The sequence below is a fragment of the Centroberyx gerrardi genome, chromosome 14 (genome assembly GCF_048128805.1).
Source record: "Centroberyx gerrardi isolate f3 chromosome 14, fCenGer3.hap1.cur.20231027, whole genome shotgun sequence".
Lineage (NCBI taxonomy): Eukaryota > Metazoa > Chordata > Actinopteri > Beryciformes > Berycidae > Centroberyx > Centroberyx gerrardi.
The window spans coordinates 12,945,019-12,964,229 of NC_136010.1; the positions used below are offsets into that span (position 1 = coordinate 12,945,019).

General features: G+C 44.3%; 1 protein-coding gene across 2 annotated transcripts; it reads left to right on the plus strand.

The window, feature by feature from the left end:
* The first annotated feature begins 1,192 nt into the window (after positions 1 to 1,192).
* On the plus strand, positions 1,193 to 18,485 carry ngfa (nerve growth factor a (beta polypeptide)). Of its 2 annotated transcripts, none has more exons than XM_078288368.1 (3): positions 1,193 to 1,369; positions 16,292 to 16,397; positions 16,977 to 18,485. In XM_078288368.1, the coding sequence occupies exon 3, from the start codon at positions 16,988 to 16,990 to the stop codon at positions 17,876 to 17,878; it is 891 nt and encodes a 296-aa protein (XP_078144494.1). In that variant the 5' UTR covers positions 1,193 to 1,369; positions 16,292 to 16,397; positions 16,977 to 16,987; the 3' UTR covers positions 17,879 to 18,485. The 2 variants fall into 2 exon arrangements, with proteins under 2 accessions (XP_078144494.1, XP_071777810.1); XM_071921709.2 differs by lacking the exon at positions 1,193 to 1,369 and adding an exon at positions 5,613 to 5,719 and having other exon boundaries at positions 16,290 to 16,397.
* Positions 18,486 to 19,211: the final 726 nt, after the last annotated feature.

Sequence of the window (19,211 nt, forward strand, 5' to 3'; positions counted from 1 at the left end):
ATTTACAGCCCGTAAAGTTTTCTCATTAACACCGTAACGGCGTGAGCGTCACAACTGAAAGTAAAGGAATTCCATTTTCCCAAGAGGAAGAGAAAAGGATGACACCGACACACAATTCTTCCTTTCTCTCTTTCTTTCTTCCTCTCTCTCTCTCTCTCTCTCTCCCTCTCTCTGTGTCTCTCTCTGTCGGAGCAGAGGGGTGGGATGTCTGTCTGCTCAGCGCCAGGGGCTCTGACAACGATACGGTTCAGGTCAGAGAAGCGGGGAGAAAGAGAGAAACACAGAGAGGGTGAGAAGGCAAGACAGAGAGAGACAGGAAAACAAAGATGCATAAACAAGAGAGGGAGAGAGAGGAGAACGAGAAATGTCAGAGAGAGTGACTGTTGTGATACTGGAGCCTGGAGGCCCTGATGAATGCAGGGTGTGGCTGGTCTCTCCACCCCGGGTGAGGGGATATCATAGTTGCATAGTTTGGCTCTCGTTGTTGCTCTCTTTCCCCTGTTCTCTCCATTTACCACTGACAAACAACATGGATGAATTCCTGATTGCAACAGACCATCAAGGTTCTATTCTTGTAAGTCCATAAATTTCACTGGACACATTTTAAATGTTTGCATTGCAATGGCCTATGCATATTTGCCATATTAGTTTTTAGAATATGGCAATGTATTTCCGTGATTGATTACTGGGTTGTTTAAGTGAGCCTGCTTCCACAACCATCCTCTGTATCAAGGACGTTTGTAGTTCAACCACACACATGGCTGAGGCACGTTGCACTACTAAGTTCATATCCAAGGGTATCCATGCGCAGCTAGCAGTGACTCAGGTGTGTTATTATAACAATGACGATCGTGGAAAGCTTTCACTTGGCAGGCCAAAGCCTGACCTCACTATTAAGTCCAGTCACACAGCAAAAGAAGCTGAGTCATCCCTGGTTTGAGGCTTATTCCCATTGATCAGCTCCAGTGCTCTGAAAGAACAAGCATGGATGAAAAGGTGAATGGAAGGTTGAAGGACAGAATGAGTAACAGCGGCTAGGTGTGAGTTATGAACAGCTGTATGTTTGTCATGGCAGCGCGTGGAAAGGGTAGGCACTAGGACCTGCAGCGAGCCACACAGGAGGGTGGGAGTAGCTTTGGGACTCCTCTTACTAAACTTTTAGAACAATCCATTTCCCAAAGAGTGTGGGAGGGAGACAGACAGAAGTGGATGGCCCCAGACCTGGATTCACAGCTTTAAAAGCAGGAGCGGGATTTGGAGTTTGGGATAATTCTGCCCTTGGCCAGGAGAGAGTGAGGTGGAATATAGGAGACTTTCTCTGGAAGTTTTCACTCACTGGGGAGCTGAGAGAAGGAGCATTAACAGGGTGGTGAGTCCTGTGTTGTTGCTTTTAAATTTGCAATTACAAATGGTGTGTGTGTGTAAGTCTGTGTAGGACAGAGAGAGAGTGAGAAGAAGAAAGAGTCTGTCTCAATGATCACTCCAAAGTTTATCATACCTGTCATAAGTGAAAGTGGAGCCTCTGTATTGCAATTGAACTCAACAGCAGCCAGTCAGTCCCCCGTGGGGAGGAGAAAATTCCTGCTGAGTACAGGAGGTATTACAAAAAGTTTAGTTGAGTGATGAATGCAAAGTTTATGTTGGCTCTGTTCTTTCATTGTTCCCAGTCAGATGCAGTATTTAACCAGGTAGATACCGATGGAGAGGGGGAAGGGAAGAGGAGAGGAGAGAAAGGGGGAGAATAGTGGTGAGGGTTAGAAAAAGGGGTTCTCCAAACTTCAATGGGAACCAGTTCACTGTTCAGAAAACTCCTGGGACATCAGGTTACCTTCTCTCTCTCTCTCTCTCTCTCTCTCTCTCTCTCTCTCTCTCTCTCTCTCTCTCTCTCTCTCTCTCTCTCTCTCTCTCTCTCTCTCTCTCTCTCTATCTATCTGTCTTTCTCTCTCTCCGCTCAAGTTACACAACCCTCAAAGGACTTGTAGATTTTGATGAGCTCCAACGTCCAACACGAAGTGTGTTGCTGCGTTTATCCTTATGTCAGGGTGGGGCTTGATGTTTGTATGCGTGTGCATTTGATTATACATTCATGCTCTGATGTGTGTGTGTGTGTGTGTGTTTGTGTGCGTAAGCAAGCGTGTGTGCTAAAGACAGACCTCATGCCTGCCACTCCTACCAGGGAATTCCTTGCAGGCTTTGACAGGGGAGGAATGTCACCGCCACCAACATTTATCCACACAGACAAACAAATATCACACACCAAAGGCTTAAACAGTTTCCTGTAGGTACACTTATGGTCAGCCACATTAAGCCAATTGAGTGCTTTAATCTAATTGAATCTGGAGCAGAAAAATTTAGATGTTGGTATGTGAGACACACATTTCAAAATAGCGAAGCCATATAACTGTTATTGACAAGACAACCTATCTTTGTCTGTACACTGACTTCTCTCTCTCTCTCTCTCTCTCTCTCTCTCTCTCTCTCTCTCTCTCTCTCTCTCTCTCTCTCCCTCTCTCTCTCACACACACACACACACACACACACACACACACACATCTGTACATTGTTTCCATAATGTTGTGTGTGTGTTCACATCTGTGTTGGATAAACAAATTTATCAAAACTTTGAGTGAAGGCCAGGGCGTAAAGCTCTCTCAGGAGAAAATGTGCTTCAGTCTGTACAAAAAGAAATTTTTCAAATTGTTTGCGAGCGTCAATTTTGCTGCCAGTGTGCGCTGGAGAGGAGCTGACGCTGTGTTTTCATCACCTCTGTGTTGGTCCACAGAGGAAGTGGAGAGAGAAAGCTGCTGCAGTCTGGCTATAGAGGCTACATAGATACATGCATGTGTTTAACACAAGATAATCCAGAGCATACTCTCTTAAACGCATGCTCATATTAGATATATCCTTCAAATTCACAAGATTATACAAACCCAATAGCATTACTAAAAACAGCTTGACCATATAACCTAGTGTGTGTGTATGGTGGGCAGATGGACAGTGCTGTTTTCCCTGCAGACAAAGATGTCTGTGATTATTCATGACCCCTCTCAGGTTTCCCTTTGAAGCTGAATTACAGCTTTCCCTATGTTAGCACCAGTGTGTGTGTGTGTGTGTGTGTGTGTGAGAGAGAGAGAGAGAAAGAGAGACAGAGTGAGTGAAAGAGTGAGAGACAGTTCATGGCATGCAGGTATGTATATGCATTTGCATGTGTACGTGTGCATTGAACTTTGCATCAATACATTATGTGATCCTGCCGATGTCTCACAGATTCCCTCTGCGCCAGAGAGTTTGTGTTTCAATACAGTTTCAAATATCACATCCACTTCAGCTGTACTTGTTAGAAAGCCTCAGACGTTGATACATCGCTTAAAGAGTTTTTCAAGAATTCAAAATGTAACCCAGCTGCTATGGAGACCTGTGATAATGAGTCACCATCAATATGGACTCCACGCAAATCTATGAAATTCTTATCAGACTATGACAAGAAGGAGATCCACCCATTAAACGCATAAAGGATGGTATAGTGTGAGGTGTCTAGACTGTGGAGGGTTGTATAGGACACCTGGGAAGGGGAGAGGCTGCTATCACACCTGCCAGTTTGAGTGTGGCCGTTTAACCTGAGGGCCTCAAGGCAACTTCTAACAATTGCACCTATCCGTAACTTTGATGGCATAACCGGTACCTTACAAGAACTACCCGAATGTATATTATCAAGCAAAAGAAAGAATATCTCTCTCTGCCTCTGTGAGGAGTAGCCAGCATCTGCACATCTCAAACAAAGATTCTCTGTTTGGGCCAAAAAGAGAAGATGATAATTCATGGGTCAAGACTTTACACCGGGCCTTGCTTTGGTTATTTTTTGGGTCACTGGAGCTGCAGCGTGGCACAGGTCAGAGAGCAGAATAGGGTATAAGAACCTCTGGTGTAAAGTGAACCAGCTGGAGCATTCTGTCTGGAATCAGTGTGAGAGGTTAAAGGTCAGAGTTCAGGCTCAGGGTCACGTCTGTGTTTGCGGAGGAAGACGGGGATCTGGAGGTCACTGCGGGTCAGGATCATGAACCGTGTGGCACAGGAGAGGAGAGGAGAGGAGAGGAAAGAAGAGCACAGGAGAGAATGGAAAATATGGAAACGTCACTCCCACGTTAGTTTCTGCATTAATTCTTGCTGAGGTTTCCTATCCAAACAACTTCTCACAATGTTTGAGAACAAATTTATTCAATAGAAATCACAGCTAACATTGTTTGACATTTGTAACTTACTGGATTTGGATTGGATGCTCGCAGGTCATGAGCAGAATTCCGTTGTCCCAGCACCATTGCCCCATATGGACCTAGTTTTCAACTCTTTTGCACTGGGCAAAACCAAGAATAATACTGTCCTCTGTCTGGAGTTTTCCAAGTATTGGAAAATCTAATCCGGGGGTGTTACGCAAGTCAGTCTATGTGTCTGTGACTGCTGAAGATCAGAGTCCGACAGGTGCTCCATCAAACGGATGTTTGTCTACGCCTGTGTGTTTATGTATCTGTGTCTGTGCATGTGGCATATGCATGTGTGTGTGTGTGTGCGTGTGTGTGTGTGTTAAGTGCAATAGAAATGACACTTGAATGTGCAGACATGCCTGCTCATTCCACGTTAAATGCCTCTATGACTTTCAGCTATGGCTCGCTTACCTCTCATGCCCATGCGCGCAGCCCAAACACACAGTAGCTGATAAATCACAAATCACTAGGGGTTTTTTTTTTACTGCTAGAATAACAGTGTTGTGGCAGTAATGTGTTGACTCAGTCAATGTCTAATATGTTGAATTCACCACAGCCTCATTGTGTGTGCGTGCGTGTGTGTGTGTGCGTGTGTATGTGTCTGTGTGTGTGTGTATGTGCGCACACGTGTGTGTTTGGCCGTCTCACTCTCACTTTTCTTCCACTTCTTTCTCGATTGGTAGGTTGACTGTAGCTTGTCTGGACACGAAACTCTCTCACTGCTATCTACATGTTTGATCTCTTCAAATATACAGATTTACTCCAAGCCCAAAAATGACAAATTAAATTAGTATTTGCTGTTAGATGCTGTCATAGATACAATTTCCAACCATGCAGTGCATTTCCGATCTTACAAGTTCCCATATAATTAGAGAGAGAGAGAGGAGAGAAAGAAAAAGTTTACGCAAAGAAGGAAAGTACACAGAAGAAATAGATACACAAAGCACACCAGCATTGGAGGAATTTGGTTTGTATGTGTGTGTATGTGCGCATGTGTATACGTGTGTATGTATATGTGTGTTTGTGTTGGATACGCATCAAACACACACACGCCTTAGCCCCAAGGATACAAGTGAAGCCTCTTATTATGCACTTATTCGGATTATGCCAATTTGGGAATGCACAGTATGCAGGAAGATGAGCCATTGGCTAGTTGTAACAGATTGGTCTCCTACACAATGAGCAGGTTTGGTGTGTTAAATGAATCTAAAAAGTGTCATTCTTCTTGTGGTTGTTTTAGCCAGAAGGGATCAGTAAAATACTGCTACAGCGTGAAAGGCTTCACAATCTGTTTTCTCCCCCTCTGCTTTCAAACAGTCTGTTTTATCCGTCAACAAGTTTTGTTTAGGTTAAAGCTCGAGGATAAACGATGTGTCGTGAACAGCTTGGGGAGCGTGATCCTGTAGGAAGCCATTTCTCTCCGCTGGATGCTCTGTTAAGGCCATGCATCGTGCTCCACAGTAAATATTCATTCATCTACACCCCTGCTACAGGTCACGTACACACACACACACCCACAGACACACAGACACACACTGGAAAGGAGCCACTCTATCTCTTTCACCATAGCTCCGCTCACACACTGAACATGGCGTGCTGCTAACAGACAGAGGATGGGCCTGGGAGGTCCCACGCAGACAGGTGGTTGACATCAGCTAGAGATAGAGGGAGGGAGGGGAGAGGTGGGTCGAGGGAGATAGGGAAGCAAAGAGAGAGAGAGAGAGAGAGACAGAAACAGAGAGAGAGAGATGACAGAAAGATGTGGAGGAGACCACACAGAACAGAAAATGGCTGGGTCAAGTCTTTAGTGAGAGGGGTGAGATCGTAATGAAACAAGCGATGGGAGTGAGGACAACATCACATTTTTTACACTCTTTAGAGGATTTAACGCAGTCCTGTCAGGACACATGTCTGTATTTGCAGCAGTAAAACAAAGCTGGTTCTGTATTGGACAGATCAAAATAGAAAACAGCTAAATACTCAGAATGTGTTTGTTGAATATTGTATTCAGACGAGCTCACTGAGAATGATGACTGAAGCTGTGTACAGTGAATAGCTTACGTATTGGGACACTCAGCCAAAGCCATTTTTGCTGTTGTATCGACAATAAAAAATAGATTGAATAACAATATTTGCATGTGAGGATACAGAGCAGCCTGTCAATTTTGGATAATGGCTGTTTAATGCCTCTGGAAGCAGGATGTCCTAGTGTTTAGTGAGGTCATCCCCCAACCAGGTTCAGCTGAACCCAGGTTCAACCCCCCCTGAGGCCATATAACTGTTGAAGTATCCTGGAGCAACATATTGCTCCAGGGGTGCAGCTCTAACCGGTTGACCCTGTGCCCCAAAACTAGAGGGCTAAACGACAAAAGTATGTCAAATCAAATCCATGTTACACCAATATAAAACATGCCGACAGCGGGAAAGACTTTAACTGTGCACAGCCTACCCTCATTTCAGAATACAAGTAAGAACATTATCAGGTGAATGCTCAAAAGAATACACACATATTATCCTAATGTCTGACGCAGCCTATACCCTATCTGTGTCTATCCACGGGCCCACACCCATGCTCATGGCATGCAGGTGGAGCAGAGTGCAAGTGGGGCGTAATGGAAAACTAGGGTGTCTGAGTGAGCACATCTGTCTATTTACGCCCACGTTTCACTTCATGTTCTTCAGCAAGTGTACCTGGGTGAGTCATGATCAGTCCTCTGCTGCTTTGCATACAACAGCATGCGATCATTACATGCAATCTATAAGCTTGATTTTGTCTGTGGTACAAATTGCGATAGATGCATTCAAATCACGAACGTATTTGCATTCAGGCACATGTAAAGAATAGGATTGTAAGATGAGTCAAATCAAAGTCAGGGCGATAATCTGATGACTCACATTAGTCAGTGATCTGTATCACATCTATCTGTCAAAGATAAGAAACTTCTAGTTTCATGATTGACAGATTTATTTCACCCAATCAGTGTTCAGCGATTTGAATCACTTTCATGCCGATATCCTTGTACTCTCCAGTAGGATGAGTAACATGACGAATGGAGAAACGTCTGCTTGTACATCAGACATGTTATTCAAGCTGTGCTCCAGTGAATGTCCCGAGAGTGAATATGCAACATGAGCTACACCAGTAATGGGACTGTTGTGTTGTTGTCTGCTTGAGCAGAGGCGGGGGGAATGATTTTTCTGGTAAAGCTATTGGAAGGACAGACACAGAGACGAAACCCCATGCGTCCTCTTTCACCTCAACGGTTTCTAACTTCCTCTCGTCTTCATTCCTCACTCCTTCCCTGTCCTTGAACTCTTCTTTGTCTCCCTCTCTGCACCCCCACAACCTCTTCATTCCTCCCTCTGGTTCTTGCTATCACACGCTCCATTATTTGCTCTATTCCCAAGACTTCTTACTGCCAATCTCTACCCCACCCTCCATTGCTTTTTGCCTCTCCCCATCCCTTGACGTCTCTGATTCCTTCCTCTCCATCCCTCTGTCTTCATCTCTCTCCATGGCCAGACAGACATTCTTGCCTCTGGCCCTCTTCTCACTACTCCACTGTGGGATCTTAGATTCTCACCAGGCAAGGGGAGTTATTACCACAGCCATGCCAAAACATTAACCACTTGTCATGAGAAGATTGTTGAATGTCAAGGTCATAAAAACAGGGGGCCTGGAAAACATGTTAATCATTGTGTTCATCCTGCTTTCAAGGGCTGGAGGCCTGGCCTCCCACGTCTGCTTGTCCAGCCCGGAGAATGGGTGGGGTGGCTGGGGATGGGCCTGGTTGTAGGGAGGGAGCCAGGGGAGAGAGGGGGAGAAGGCCTCTCAGTAACACAGCCACAATGCTTTTATCACGGATTTGCCTCATTGCCAGAGGGACCTCATGCCTGGAGCTCTGCTAGGCTCCAAGGCAGCAGCAGAGAGTTCATTATAAGGACATTAAACGCCATCACACCACTGAAATTCGCTGGTTGTTAGGAGCCTAAAGGACCCTTTAAGCAAAGAAAGCAGAAGGGAAGAGTGGATGCAGTTGTTTTAGCTTAACAGCGGTGGGAAAAACATTTTTTTAAGGCCAGTTTTCAGTTATTGGTATTAATCCAAATGATTTCTAGCCAATTGCATTTGCAGTGCTTGATGAATGGGCTTAGTCTTGTTGCCATAGTTTCTTTTGTTTTTTCGTGAAAAAAAAAAACAGATAAAGATACCGTATACACAACTTATAATGCTTTCCTACATATATAGTCTATACCTGCATCCCACCTGTTCGTGAACATTACAGAAAAAAACACAAGCATTCTATAATATCATGCCAAAATACATTTTCACAAACAAATGAGGTAATTGTATTTTTGTTTAAAAGAAAAGTGGCAGAAGTGCTATAAACTTCGCTATAAAAACAATAAAGAGCTGCATTGTTTCACTTTGCAATTTATATTTGCTACTCATCTCTTACTTCCAAATGCAATTACCGCTGAATCCCGCTCCCAGCTAAAATGTTGTTTATTTTGGATTTCTTTCACAATCACCACAAGGATTCAATCTGCTTGCTCAGACATATTGTCGGACAAAGTATGACAATCGGGAATAGACTGAGGTTACATTGTAATCATGTCTCTGTTTTGTTTCACGGGTGCCCTAGCAAATCAAATATGGCTCTGGAACAAATGTTGTGCCAAGAGTTGACTTAAGAATTTGACCACATTATGCAATACTGAAAATGTGTGAAGTCTCAGCTCTAAAGCAGATAAAAAGATCTTGATGCCAGTTTTCAAATCAGGTCATCAGATGTATGCCAATATCCAATATAACAGTTGAGAATGGGAGCATTGTCAATGTGTAAGTGTCTCTGTGGCTCAAAACCAGAAAGAAAGACATTAAGACAGACTTTAGTAATATTTTTCAAATTTGCATCGATCAAACTATTGTGCCACGGATACTTTGGCGTTCACACAGGACAGGTTTCATTCAGCTAAAGCACGGCGGCTGTCTAAGTTTTCTCCTCTTGACTAAATGACATCTACTTTTCTAGGAAAGTTGGTAGAAGTGAAGTGAGTTAAAAGTGGAGCCATATGCAGACACCAAGCCACTTGTTTTGATTATCCCAGAGTCAAGGAAAATTCCTTCCAGCGGGAATGCTAATTGAAATGCTATTGTCAGTGAGTTTTTCCAAAATGGCAAGCGTTTGATGGAATCACTTGATAGCTTCTGAAGCAGTAGCCAATTATGTGTAGCCCTCAACACAAAACAAACACACATGCACACAGAGAGGTTGCAGACAGCCAAGTTGGGAAATAGAGCCTTGAAGAGAGGGGATCACATCTGCAGTGACAGGATCCATGGATTTGATCAGAAAGTGAGTGTTTTCCAATTTTCCAAAGTCAAACACAAAGAAATGACAGAGATGGATCAGACCCACAAGAGTAGCACTCTGCACCTGCACATACACGTTTACACACAGTATTGAAATCTGTTATCGCTGTTAGACACAGATACGACCATGTATCCAGGAAACTACCTCTAGCTGATCCTGGGAGGAAAGAAGAACATTAGGTCAGATTCCTGGAGAACCTTGATAGATGAGAGGGACAGACAGACAGACCGGCAGACAGTCAGTCAGTCAATCAGATAGACACATAGACAGAAACAAAGAGAGAGAGGAAGCACCAGGGAATAAGATGAATACTCGGCCAAAGATACTGGCTCATTGCCAAAGCCCAGTCCTTTTAGTTTCCTCACCTCGGCTCCCTGTTCCCCTGATATTCTCAAGATGCCCTGGACAGATGGGTAGGCTGCCCAAACCCTCCAAACACAAGCTTACATTTTACCACAATATGACTGCTAATGAGGAGAAACACCTGTGGGACGCGCCGGCATCCCGACGGAAAATTCTGCGGGCTCCTCAGCCGCACATACACTGTACACTCGCTAATCAAAACAAGAGATGAAAATTCAAACACGGAATTCTTGGCTTTCCCTTCTCACGGCGTGGCACCGTGTTCGTTTATGGGTTTATTACAGGTAAAGATATATGTAATGGTTGGTCATAAAAAAACTGAGGCCCGAGATTTTTCAGTGTTCTTGTTGGCACCGTGTTCCTGTGCTGGGAAACGTTCACACAGTGGATGTGTTAAGTACCTGCCTTTGTGCTGCTGCCAGTACCAGCCAGCTAAGTTGAGAGAAGGGTCAATGTTTTGAAACCTATTTGTTCCTAGTGGAATACAAATGAAAATTAGGTTCTTTACATTTGTTTAATATCCCTATATATACACCATTTACAACTGGGAATACATTTACCTATGTATTGCGTGCGCCAGGCATATTTTATTGCTGCACCCAGTACACCCATCACACTAATACGGTCTGATGTGTAGTAAAGTCGTGCACATGCTAGTGTTCTCCTTTTACATGTTCTAGCGTTTAGTCAGTTCATAGCATGGCTCTTCGTGCAGTGAGATGTTCTTTTGTTCTGTGTGTCTTGCATCATTTGTCATCATACGGAGAAGTCAAGTGCTTTTACAGGTTCTGTGTGCCTGTCTGTTTGCCGCTGCCTGTCTCTTTTCTTCCTGTGTTGTCCTGAGGCCAGAGCAGCAGATTTTACTGTTTGAAGTCTCCCTGATGTACAACAGGTGCCTCGGTTCTCACAGCAAATGGCTTTCAAACATGAAGATGAGGGGAAAGGACGGGGCAGAATCTGATCTCTTTCATCTCTGCTACTGACATTACTACACTTATCCGCTAAATTCTTAAAGCACTCACTTTTTTTCTTTTTCTCTAGTCAGGCACGTATATGGGGTTATGGAAAGGGAAACAACCGTGCAGAACAGCACCAAAATGTGTTTGTCAACACGTAACTATAGACTGATGTAATATAGAACCTTTTAGTCTTATCACCAGCTCAGAACCAAATGTTTTTATATTTCTAGTAAATTTTTAACATTTACTTACTCTTTAGACAGAATGATAGAGACTCAATGATGTGAGTTCAAGCAGGATCATCAGTATCTTACTCGGTTCCAGAGCCAAATGTTTAGACCATATGGCTACCATGACTACCATACACCATGCGTTTATTGGTTTTAAGAGCTATTACATCACCACTGAAGCACCATAACAAATGCAGTGTATGTAAAACCAATGAAGGTCTTACATGGAACCATCACAGCAATTTGAAGAACCATTTATGCATTGAACCACTGAAGAACCACTTGGTTCTATTAAACCAGTTCCTTCAAGTAGCCTAGTTTATATGAAATACTATCTAACTACAACTCATAGGTACATACTCATAAGACTCATAAGCATTGCATAATTGACATAATTTTGATTGGCTATCTGACTCATCAAAAACCTGAGTTGTTTTTCCATCATTTATTTTATTATGATTGGTTTATCTGACTGTGTGAATGTGCTGCAAGAAGAATTCCTATCCTCTATGAGAATTTTAAAGCTTCTCTAAGAATATCTAGCCCATGAAGAACCTCTAAATAACTGTCTTAAGTTTACTTTCGACGGACAGTGCATGACGTCTTTTTGCATGACAAGAACTAGATTCATGGCAGCTTCTAGACTGTTGTATCGGTTCCACATGGCAAGTTGTCTAAAATGTGACAAGCTGATTGTCTTCAGTTTGACAAGCTTCAGGACAGATATTCTGGACTGAAATACAAGTTGGCTTTTCTTTTACAATTGTTTTCTTTAGGGAATTAAACGGTGACTAGACAAGGGAGGCATTATGATTGTTAGTACAACTCTGCCAGGAGAAAAAAAGACATTGTGAAATGCAATGTATTGTCAATGTGTGTGTACTTGTGCGTGCTTGTGTGCATGCTGCTGTGCATGCATACACATAACCCTGTGTATATGTTGAAGAGTTTCATTCCAAAATGAGATGTCCACCATGTTAAAAATGTTACACCTACTCTGAAATGAAGTGAAATGAAAGCAAAACTTATTATGGATTATTAGTGAACGTATTAGGTACTTAATGTCTTTACAAAAACAGGTATACTTTACATGCTATAAGCTGTTGCATTTTTGACATATTGATTTATGAACATTAGATAATATTTATATCTTCATGCATGTGGGTGTGTGTAAAAGAGAAAGGAAGGGCAAGTTGACCTGGCAGTTATCCCTCTGGATAATTATTTCCAGTGGATGACAGCAGGAGGAACTGCACTACACTGAGTCGATGAGAGACACAGAGGAACTGTTTACCTTCCTCTCTTTCTCTCTATCTCTCTCTCCCTCTCTCTCTGTCTGTGTTAATAAGGACTAGCGCGTCAGTCTCTCTTTCTCACCCCTTCATAATCTGCTGCTGTTGTCATCACTCAGAGAGAGGGGAGTGTGTTTGTCTGAGAGAACTGTTGACACGGCGCTCCTGCACATCTTTTAACAGGGACTTGTAACTAATGACTAATGTAACACACAGAAATGAAGAAACCCTAGCTAACTGTAAACTATCCTCCGTTTGATGGCAGGCGACGCTCTCCTAAACAACTTTTATTGTTATATCACAGTCAGCACACTGTACTGGAACCACATGATTTGGCAGCATGCAGGTACCAGAACCAGATCCGATGAAGCATCTTGTGGACTGTAGAGCAAATGAAAATGTGTTACTGGCAATTAATAGTGCATAGTCAGTACCAGTAAATGTGTGGCTGGCCTCCATCGCCTGGGGCAAAATAATTAGTCTCTGTCTGCAGTGTTTTCCTCTCATTCTCCCTAATGATTGGTTTTCCAGGTCATAACCGGGCAGCTGCGTGACTTATGTCTTTTTCCACATACTTTCATCAACTTTGGCAAACTTGTTTAACCAGGTAGTGCCTTGTAGTGCCTTGAACGCTCATGCCATCGCAGCGTTTGAAAGTGATGGATGACTCAACAGAAATGGTCTTGATTTACAGTTTGGCAAATCTGAGGAGTCAGCCTAATGTGAGATGGGGATAGTCCTGTTTAGAGCAAATGACGCTAAGCCACATCAGGCTGTGTTATAAAGTCTGTTCTCATAAACATCCTTTCTGGTGCCAACTTGAGAAGTGTACAAAGCATGAATCATAAAACGGTCGCAAACATCTGCTTTGTTTATACCACTGTGTATTAATGCAGTATGTGTCAGGAAATATGGAGTGTATCTGTCATTTCTGTGGTTTTTGCTCCAAAATTCTTGGAGGAAATACCTTTCTCATTATTGGGCCAGCTCATGTGAGCAGGATGGCCTCTTTCTAGCTCTTTTACTCTTCAAGGCTTCTACCACATGTGTCTATGTACTCAATGTTTTCAACTCACTGTCCTGAGCAAGTCAAAGAGCAGGGAGCCTCACACACCACTCTTTGCAACCCAATATGTAGCATGAGACTTCCTGTTTTATCAGTACCATATGCATCGCCTTTCCACACTGATGTGTCTCAGTGTGTAAAATCCATTGGACCGTTTAATCTATCTTTTTCTACTCCAGTCCCAGTCAGCACCCTGTAAATGTTCCTGGAGTATCCTGCTTTCCAGTACAGCTAGCACACAATGGGGCTAGCAGTGATCTCTAAAGCAGAGCACGGTTTCGTTTCCGCAAAACCATAAAACAAACAAACAGAATTGGCAGCGCATCCAAACCCTGTTCACTGAAATACAGAGAAACCGCAAGAGCGTCTCAAGAGTTTGTGCATTTATGCTTGTGCATGTGTGTGTGTGTGTGTGTGTGTGCGTGTGTGTGTGCGTGCATCTCTTATGCTGCATACAGTATTTGTGTGAGGGTGGGAAGGAGAGACAGACAGACAGATTGAGAGAGATGGAGAAAGAGCGAGAGAGAGAGAGTCTGTGCTATGATCCAGTGCTGAGATAATCCTGTAAGTCAGAGGTGCTCTGTAAAGCGCTCTGACCCCTGTGCTGCTGCACTGCAGTGTTTACGCTGGCTCCACTGGCATTAAACACAAGCCACATATTTTTAACATTAGGATCCTCCCAGCTCACCCTGGGCCATGTAAATAGTGAGCTGCCCGTCAGCCTGGATCAATCAACTCACTGGCTGTTTGGACCAGCTCCATATGTGAGTGAGTGAGTGAGTGAGTGTGTGTGTGTGTGTGTGTGCGTGTGTGTGTGCGTGTGTGTGTGTGTGTGTGTGTGTGTGTGTGTGTGCGTCTCCTCATCTGTGTCTGCATGCGGCATCCTTTGCAGATTTAGATTTGCTTAGATAGTGCTAATGTGTAAGCGTGTGTGCAAAACAAGTTCAACATACAGCAATAATCTAGTTCACTGGATTCTGCTGCAGCCCAAACGGTAATACTAGGTCAGTTATCTCTAAATTCTGTCTCTATCTCTTAAGATCACTTGAGTACACAGTAGATGCTATGCCAACCCCAAACTGACCCTGAGGACAAACAAGTGTGTAAGAAATGGTACAAAAATAGCAATCTCAAGGACTTTGGGATTCTCAGCTTGTGGGAAAATACCTGAAAAATGATTTAATATGCTGATCCTCTCTTTTGCAGCTGGACTGCTGTTTCTAATGGGAGCTGGGCCAGTGACATTTTGGTATTACTCAGTCGCTTGTTGTCTTTGAATGGCAGTCTATGCAGGCAACACTGCCCTCTTCTGGTTATTATGGCAGGCATTCAATGCACATGCTTGTTCTGAGTTTACTGGAAGAAGTGAGATTAAATAACAACTAGATAATGTTACGTCTTCATACAGCTTACCATACATAAATATGAGAGATTCACACAATATGAGAGATTATATGCTTTTTTTTGTATCCTACCAAAGGCTATAGGACAGCAAGGCACTAAAAGACATATTCAGGTACCCATTTAGCACACTAGTAAGCTTTTGACATTCCAACACTGCTGTTTACAAGGAGCATTACAAATTATAGTTCCTTATAAGCCAAGCCACACACCTGTTTTAACTCACCTCAATAACAAGGCATCTAAGCATGCAAACTATTCATGAAAGCAACCTTACACACATGCCCACATGTGCATACAGCATGTGTGTGCCTGTGCCAGTGTGTCTAAGCGAGACATTGATTGTTTGCGTGTGCGTGTGCGTGTGCGTGTGCGTGTGCGTGTGCGTGTGTGTGTGTGTGCGTATGTGTGAGTGAGACATGCATGTGCCCATCCCTTATTAATGATGTATGTTGGTGTGTATGCTTTTGATATACATGTAAGATCTAATGAGGTGTGAAATACCGCACATTCCAATCTATGGCAAGTGTAAACTCTGAGAGTTAAACATGGTGAGTGTGTGTGTACTGGGCGTGTGATAGGGTCAGATAACGGTAGACTGTGTATCTCTGTGAAAGGAGGGGTGGGCAGTGGAACAGAGATGAATGCCCACAGTTTTACAGCCATCTCATCTGGTAAACCTGCTGCATGTCTACCTTGCTTCTTGAATGATAGCACTGTGTATATTTTGCTTGTGCATGAGAACAAGATAAGCTGTTGAAGCTGTCTGAATACTCTCTACATTCTACAGAAGAGTGGCCCTTGAGGTATAGCACATAAAAAGGAGACATGCACTAACACACCAATTGAATCATATTCCATTCCGCTGTCACCTCAATTGAAACAGTTAATGTTTTTAGTAAAAACAACAGTTGGATACATGTAGCAAACAGTAGGATATAAAGACAGAATCCTTCAGGAATCAGGTAACTGAGACAACTTTCTATTTCGGGAAACACTATTCCTCTCCACGTTTGTCCTTACATTTGGACTGTAGAGCAGTTGGGAGATTAATGTGATATTTTATTGATCCCCATAGGGAAATTCTCTTAGGATCAGCTGTAAACAAGCACCCCTGGAGCTGGTAGGGATTCGGTGTCTTACTCAAGGACACTTTAGCAGCGTGGACACATGCTGACATGAGGCTCGAACTTGGGTCCTCCCACCTTTGACTCTCTATGCCACCCTGCCAACTAGTGAGAGATTGGTGATTAGACGTGTGTATGCAGTTGTGTCTTCTTTGTGTGATTGCTAATCTGTTGAGGTTAAATATTTTTGTCTGTGTATATGTGTGTGTTACAGAGCTGTGGTTCAGGGGGTCCAGATGGCAGGCATGAGGGGCCCGGCCTGCACTGGAGTCTGGCTCTAGAGTCCACAGGGGCTCACACTTCAACTGGACACATTCCACAGGTACACACAAACGCCCGCTACAGCAACACACAACCAGCATGCATTTATAAGCATAGTTCAAGAGCCAAGGACTTTCCCATGGCAGAATAAAATAGTTAGAACACTTATTTCAATGTTCAGCATGCAATCATATCACATGGTAAAAGTGGAGTCACCTATTAAAACAAAACGCATACTGTGCAGTAATAAAACAGTTTCAGGGTTTCAGTGTTTTGTTTTGTCTTGTTTTGTCGTCAACAACCCTCAGGTGACATGCCCACATCAAGATATAGTACATACTATAAAGTACATACAATATAACATGTACATGTCCGGATAAAGTGCATTCTGTGAAGTGCACACCCCATCAACGTAGTGGCAGTAATAGGAGTGCCTCTTGTATTCACCAGGCCTTTTTTTACTGCTCCTGTGGCTCAAAGAAGTGGCACTAACACAGCCAGGGTTAGAGTTTCAATTCCCACTGGGGCAACCCCAGGTAGACAATGTATGTACTCATGGCACACCAAGCAACATGGTCCTTTACTCCAGTTTGTGGCATATCTGACATTATCTGTGCATTTTCTCTTGTGTCTCTCTCAGGACGTGTGCCCATGAGGTCGTCGCCACTGGTCCTGCTCCTCCTGATCGGCGTCCAGGCTGTACTGAACATGGGAGGTGGACGGGCCCTGAGCACCGGGGCAGCCAACCACAAAGTAGGACAGCAGACAGCAGCCAATCACAGAGCAGGACAGCAGCAGACAGCAGCAGGGGACCGCGTCTCCGAACACCATTCTTCACAGGAGCATCAAAGGACCAGCCACCACAGGACCAGGAGGCCCCATCGGGCAGCTTCACAAACCCAGGATAGGAGCCCCGTCGTTGGGCACTCTAAGTCGGATTCTCCCCCTGACTCCTCCATCCCAGAGGTGGATCCCAAGCTCTTCTCCAAGAGACGTTACCGCTCCTCGCCGCGTGTTGTCTTCAGCGAGGTGCCCCCATCGCACGACGCCCTGGAAGGTGAGGGCGATGACACTGGGGGCATGAAGGGGGTGCGGGTGAGGCGCAGGGCAGGGTCGCAGCCCATGCACCGAGGAGAGTACTCAGTCTGTGACAGCATAAATAACTGGGTGGACAACCTGACACGGGCCACAGACATAGCCGGGAACGAGGTGACAGTGCTGTCCAACGTTAAAATCAACAACGTGGTGAAGAAGCAGCTCTTCTATGAGACCACCTGCCGATCCCCCACGCACAGCGGCCCTGGGACCAGCAGCGGGGGCAGGCCAGGGGTACGGGGTGGCAAATCGAGCTCCAAGTCAAACAACTCGGGCTGTCGCGGCATCGACAGTCGCCACTGGAACTCCTACTGCACCAACACACACACATACGTACGTGCCCTGACCGTCTTCAAGGACCAGACAGCCTGGCGTCTCATCCGCATCAACGCTGCATGTGTGTGTGTTCTCAGCCGGAAGTCTTGGGGGGGACGACTGGGGCACTGACTGGGGAGGACGACTCCTGACCACTGAACTATGAACTCTAACCCCTGACACGCACACACACACACACACACACACACACACACCTCGCCACTAAGCACACACACTTCTTCTAAACAGCCACTGCAGCTTTATTGCCAATACTGTAATCCTTTTCCCCACCTCCAAACACACTCACTCACTCTCTCACACACACACACACACACACACACACGCCGACCATAGCCTTCCATCCTGATACATCAGCCACACATGCAATTTGCACACGTGCACACACATACGCACACACACACACACACACACACACACACACAAACACGCACACACAAACACACACATTCACACACTCACACACACACACACACACACAGCTTCATCCATCCAACCCCTCGGCCCCTGACCCTACCTCAGTCCGAGAAGTCCTGGTTGTTTTAAGTTATGAGGACCGCATGTCATATTTATGGTTTATACAGTCAAATATGAATATATATATATATATATATATATATATATGTGTATATATACAAAATGAATTCAAGCTTTTAATGTTGTTGTTGTTGTTGTTGTTGTTGTTGTTGTTGTTGTGTTGTTCATGCTGTTATTTATTAAACACCTCAGTACTTGCCTGGGTTGTTGTGTCAGTTCTACACAAGTGTTTATGGTCGCATTTCATCTTAGGACTTCAAAATGATGTCGCTGCACTTGTGTTGTTCTAAGCACAAAGGAATCCCAGACTCTCTAAATGCAACTGAGAATAACTCTTGAGAATAACTCTTACTAATACCACGATCCCTACAATGAAAAGCATGGTGGTGGATTGCTTGAATTCCTCTGTTCTCCCTGTGTTGCATGAGCCAGACTTTGACAACGTAACACAACAGTTAGTCAGCATTTGGAGGTGCAGAGGTATATTCTATCGCAGTGTGTTGAATTAGCACAGTTCAAATATATAGTTGCCAATAGCCATTTTAAAACTCAGACGATTCACATCTCAATTGGTACCACAGCATTCCAGGACGGCAGACAGCAGCCAATCGCAGAGCAGGGTTGAATCCAGATGAACGTACCAGACAGGCCGACCGTCACTTGCATACTTGGACGTCCATAACCGGTCCAGACTCCTTCTGGGGTGATGGAATGCCGTTCACACCATTCAGGCCTGCGGGTCCGGGTCCAGCTCTGTAAATTACACACACAGAGGAAGATGGATTGGCTGTAATGTTCCCAGTGCGCCGGAATTCCTGTCACCTTGGAAAACTGGTGTAAACGGAGCTGTGGGGAATGCCTGGATTGAGGGGAGTCATGCATATCTCAGGGTGGAAGGTCAAAAAAAAGG

Bases quoted from the DNA above. Each gene is read 5' to 3' on its own strand.
- ngfa (XM_078288368.1), top strand. From the start codon at position 16,988: ATGAGGTCGTCGCCACTGGTCCTGCTCCTCCTGATCGGCGTCCAGGCT.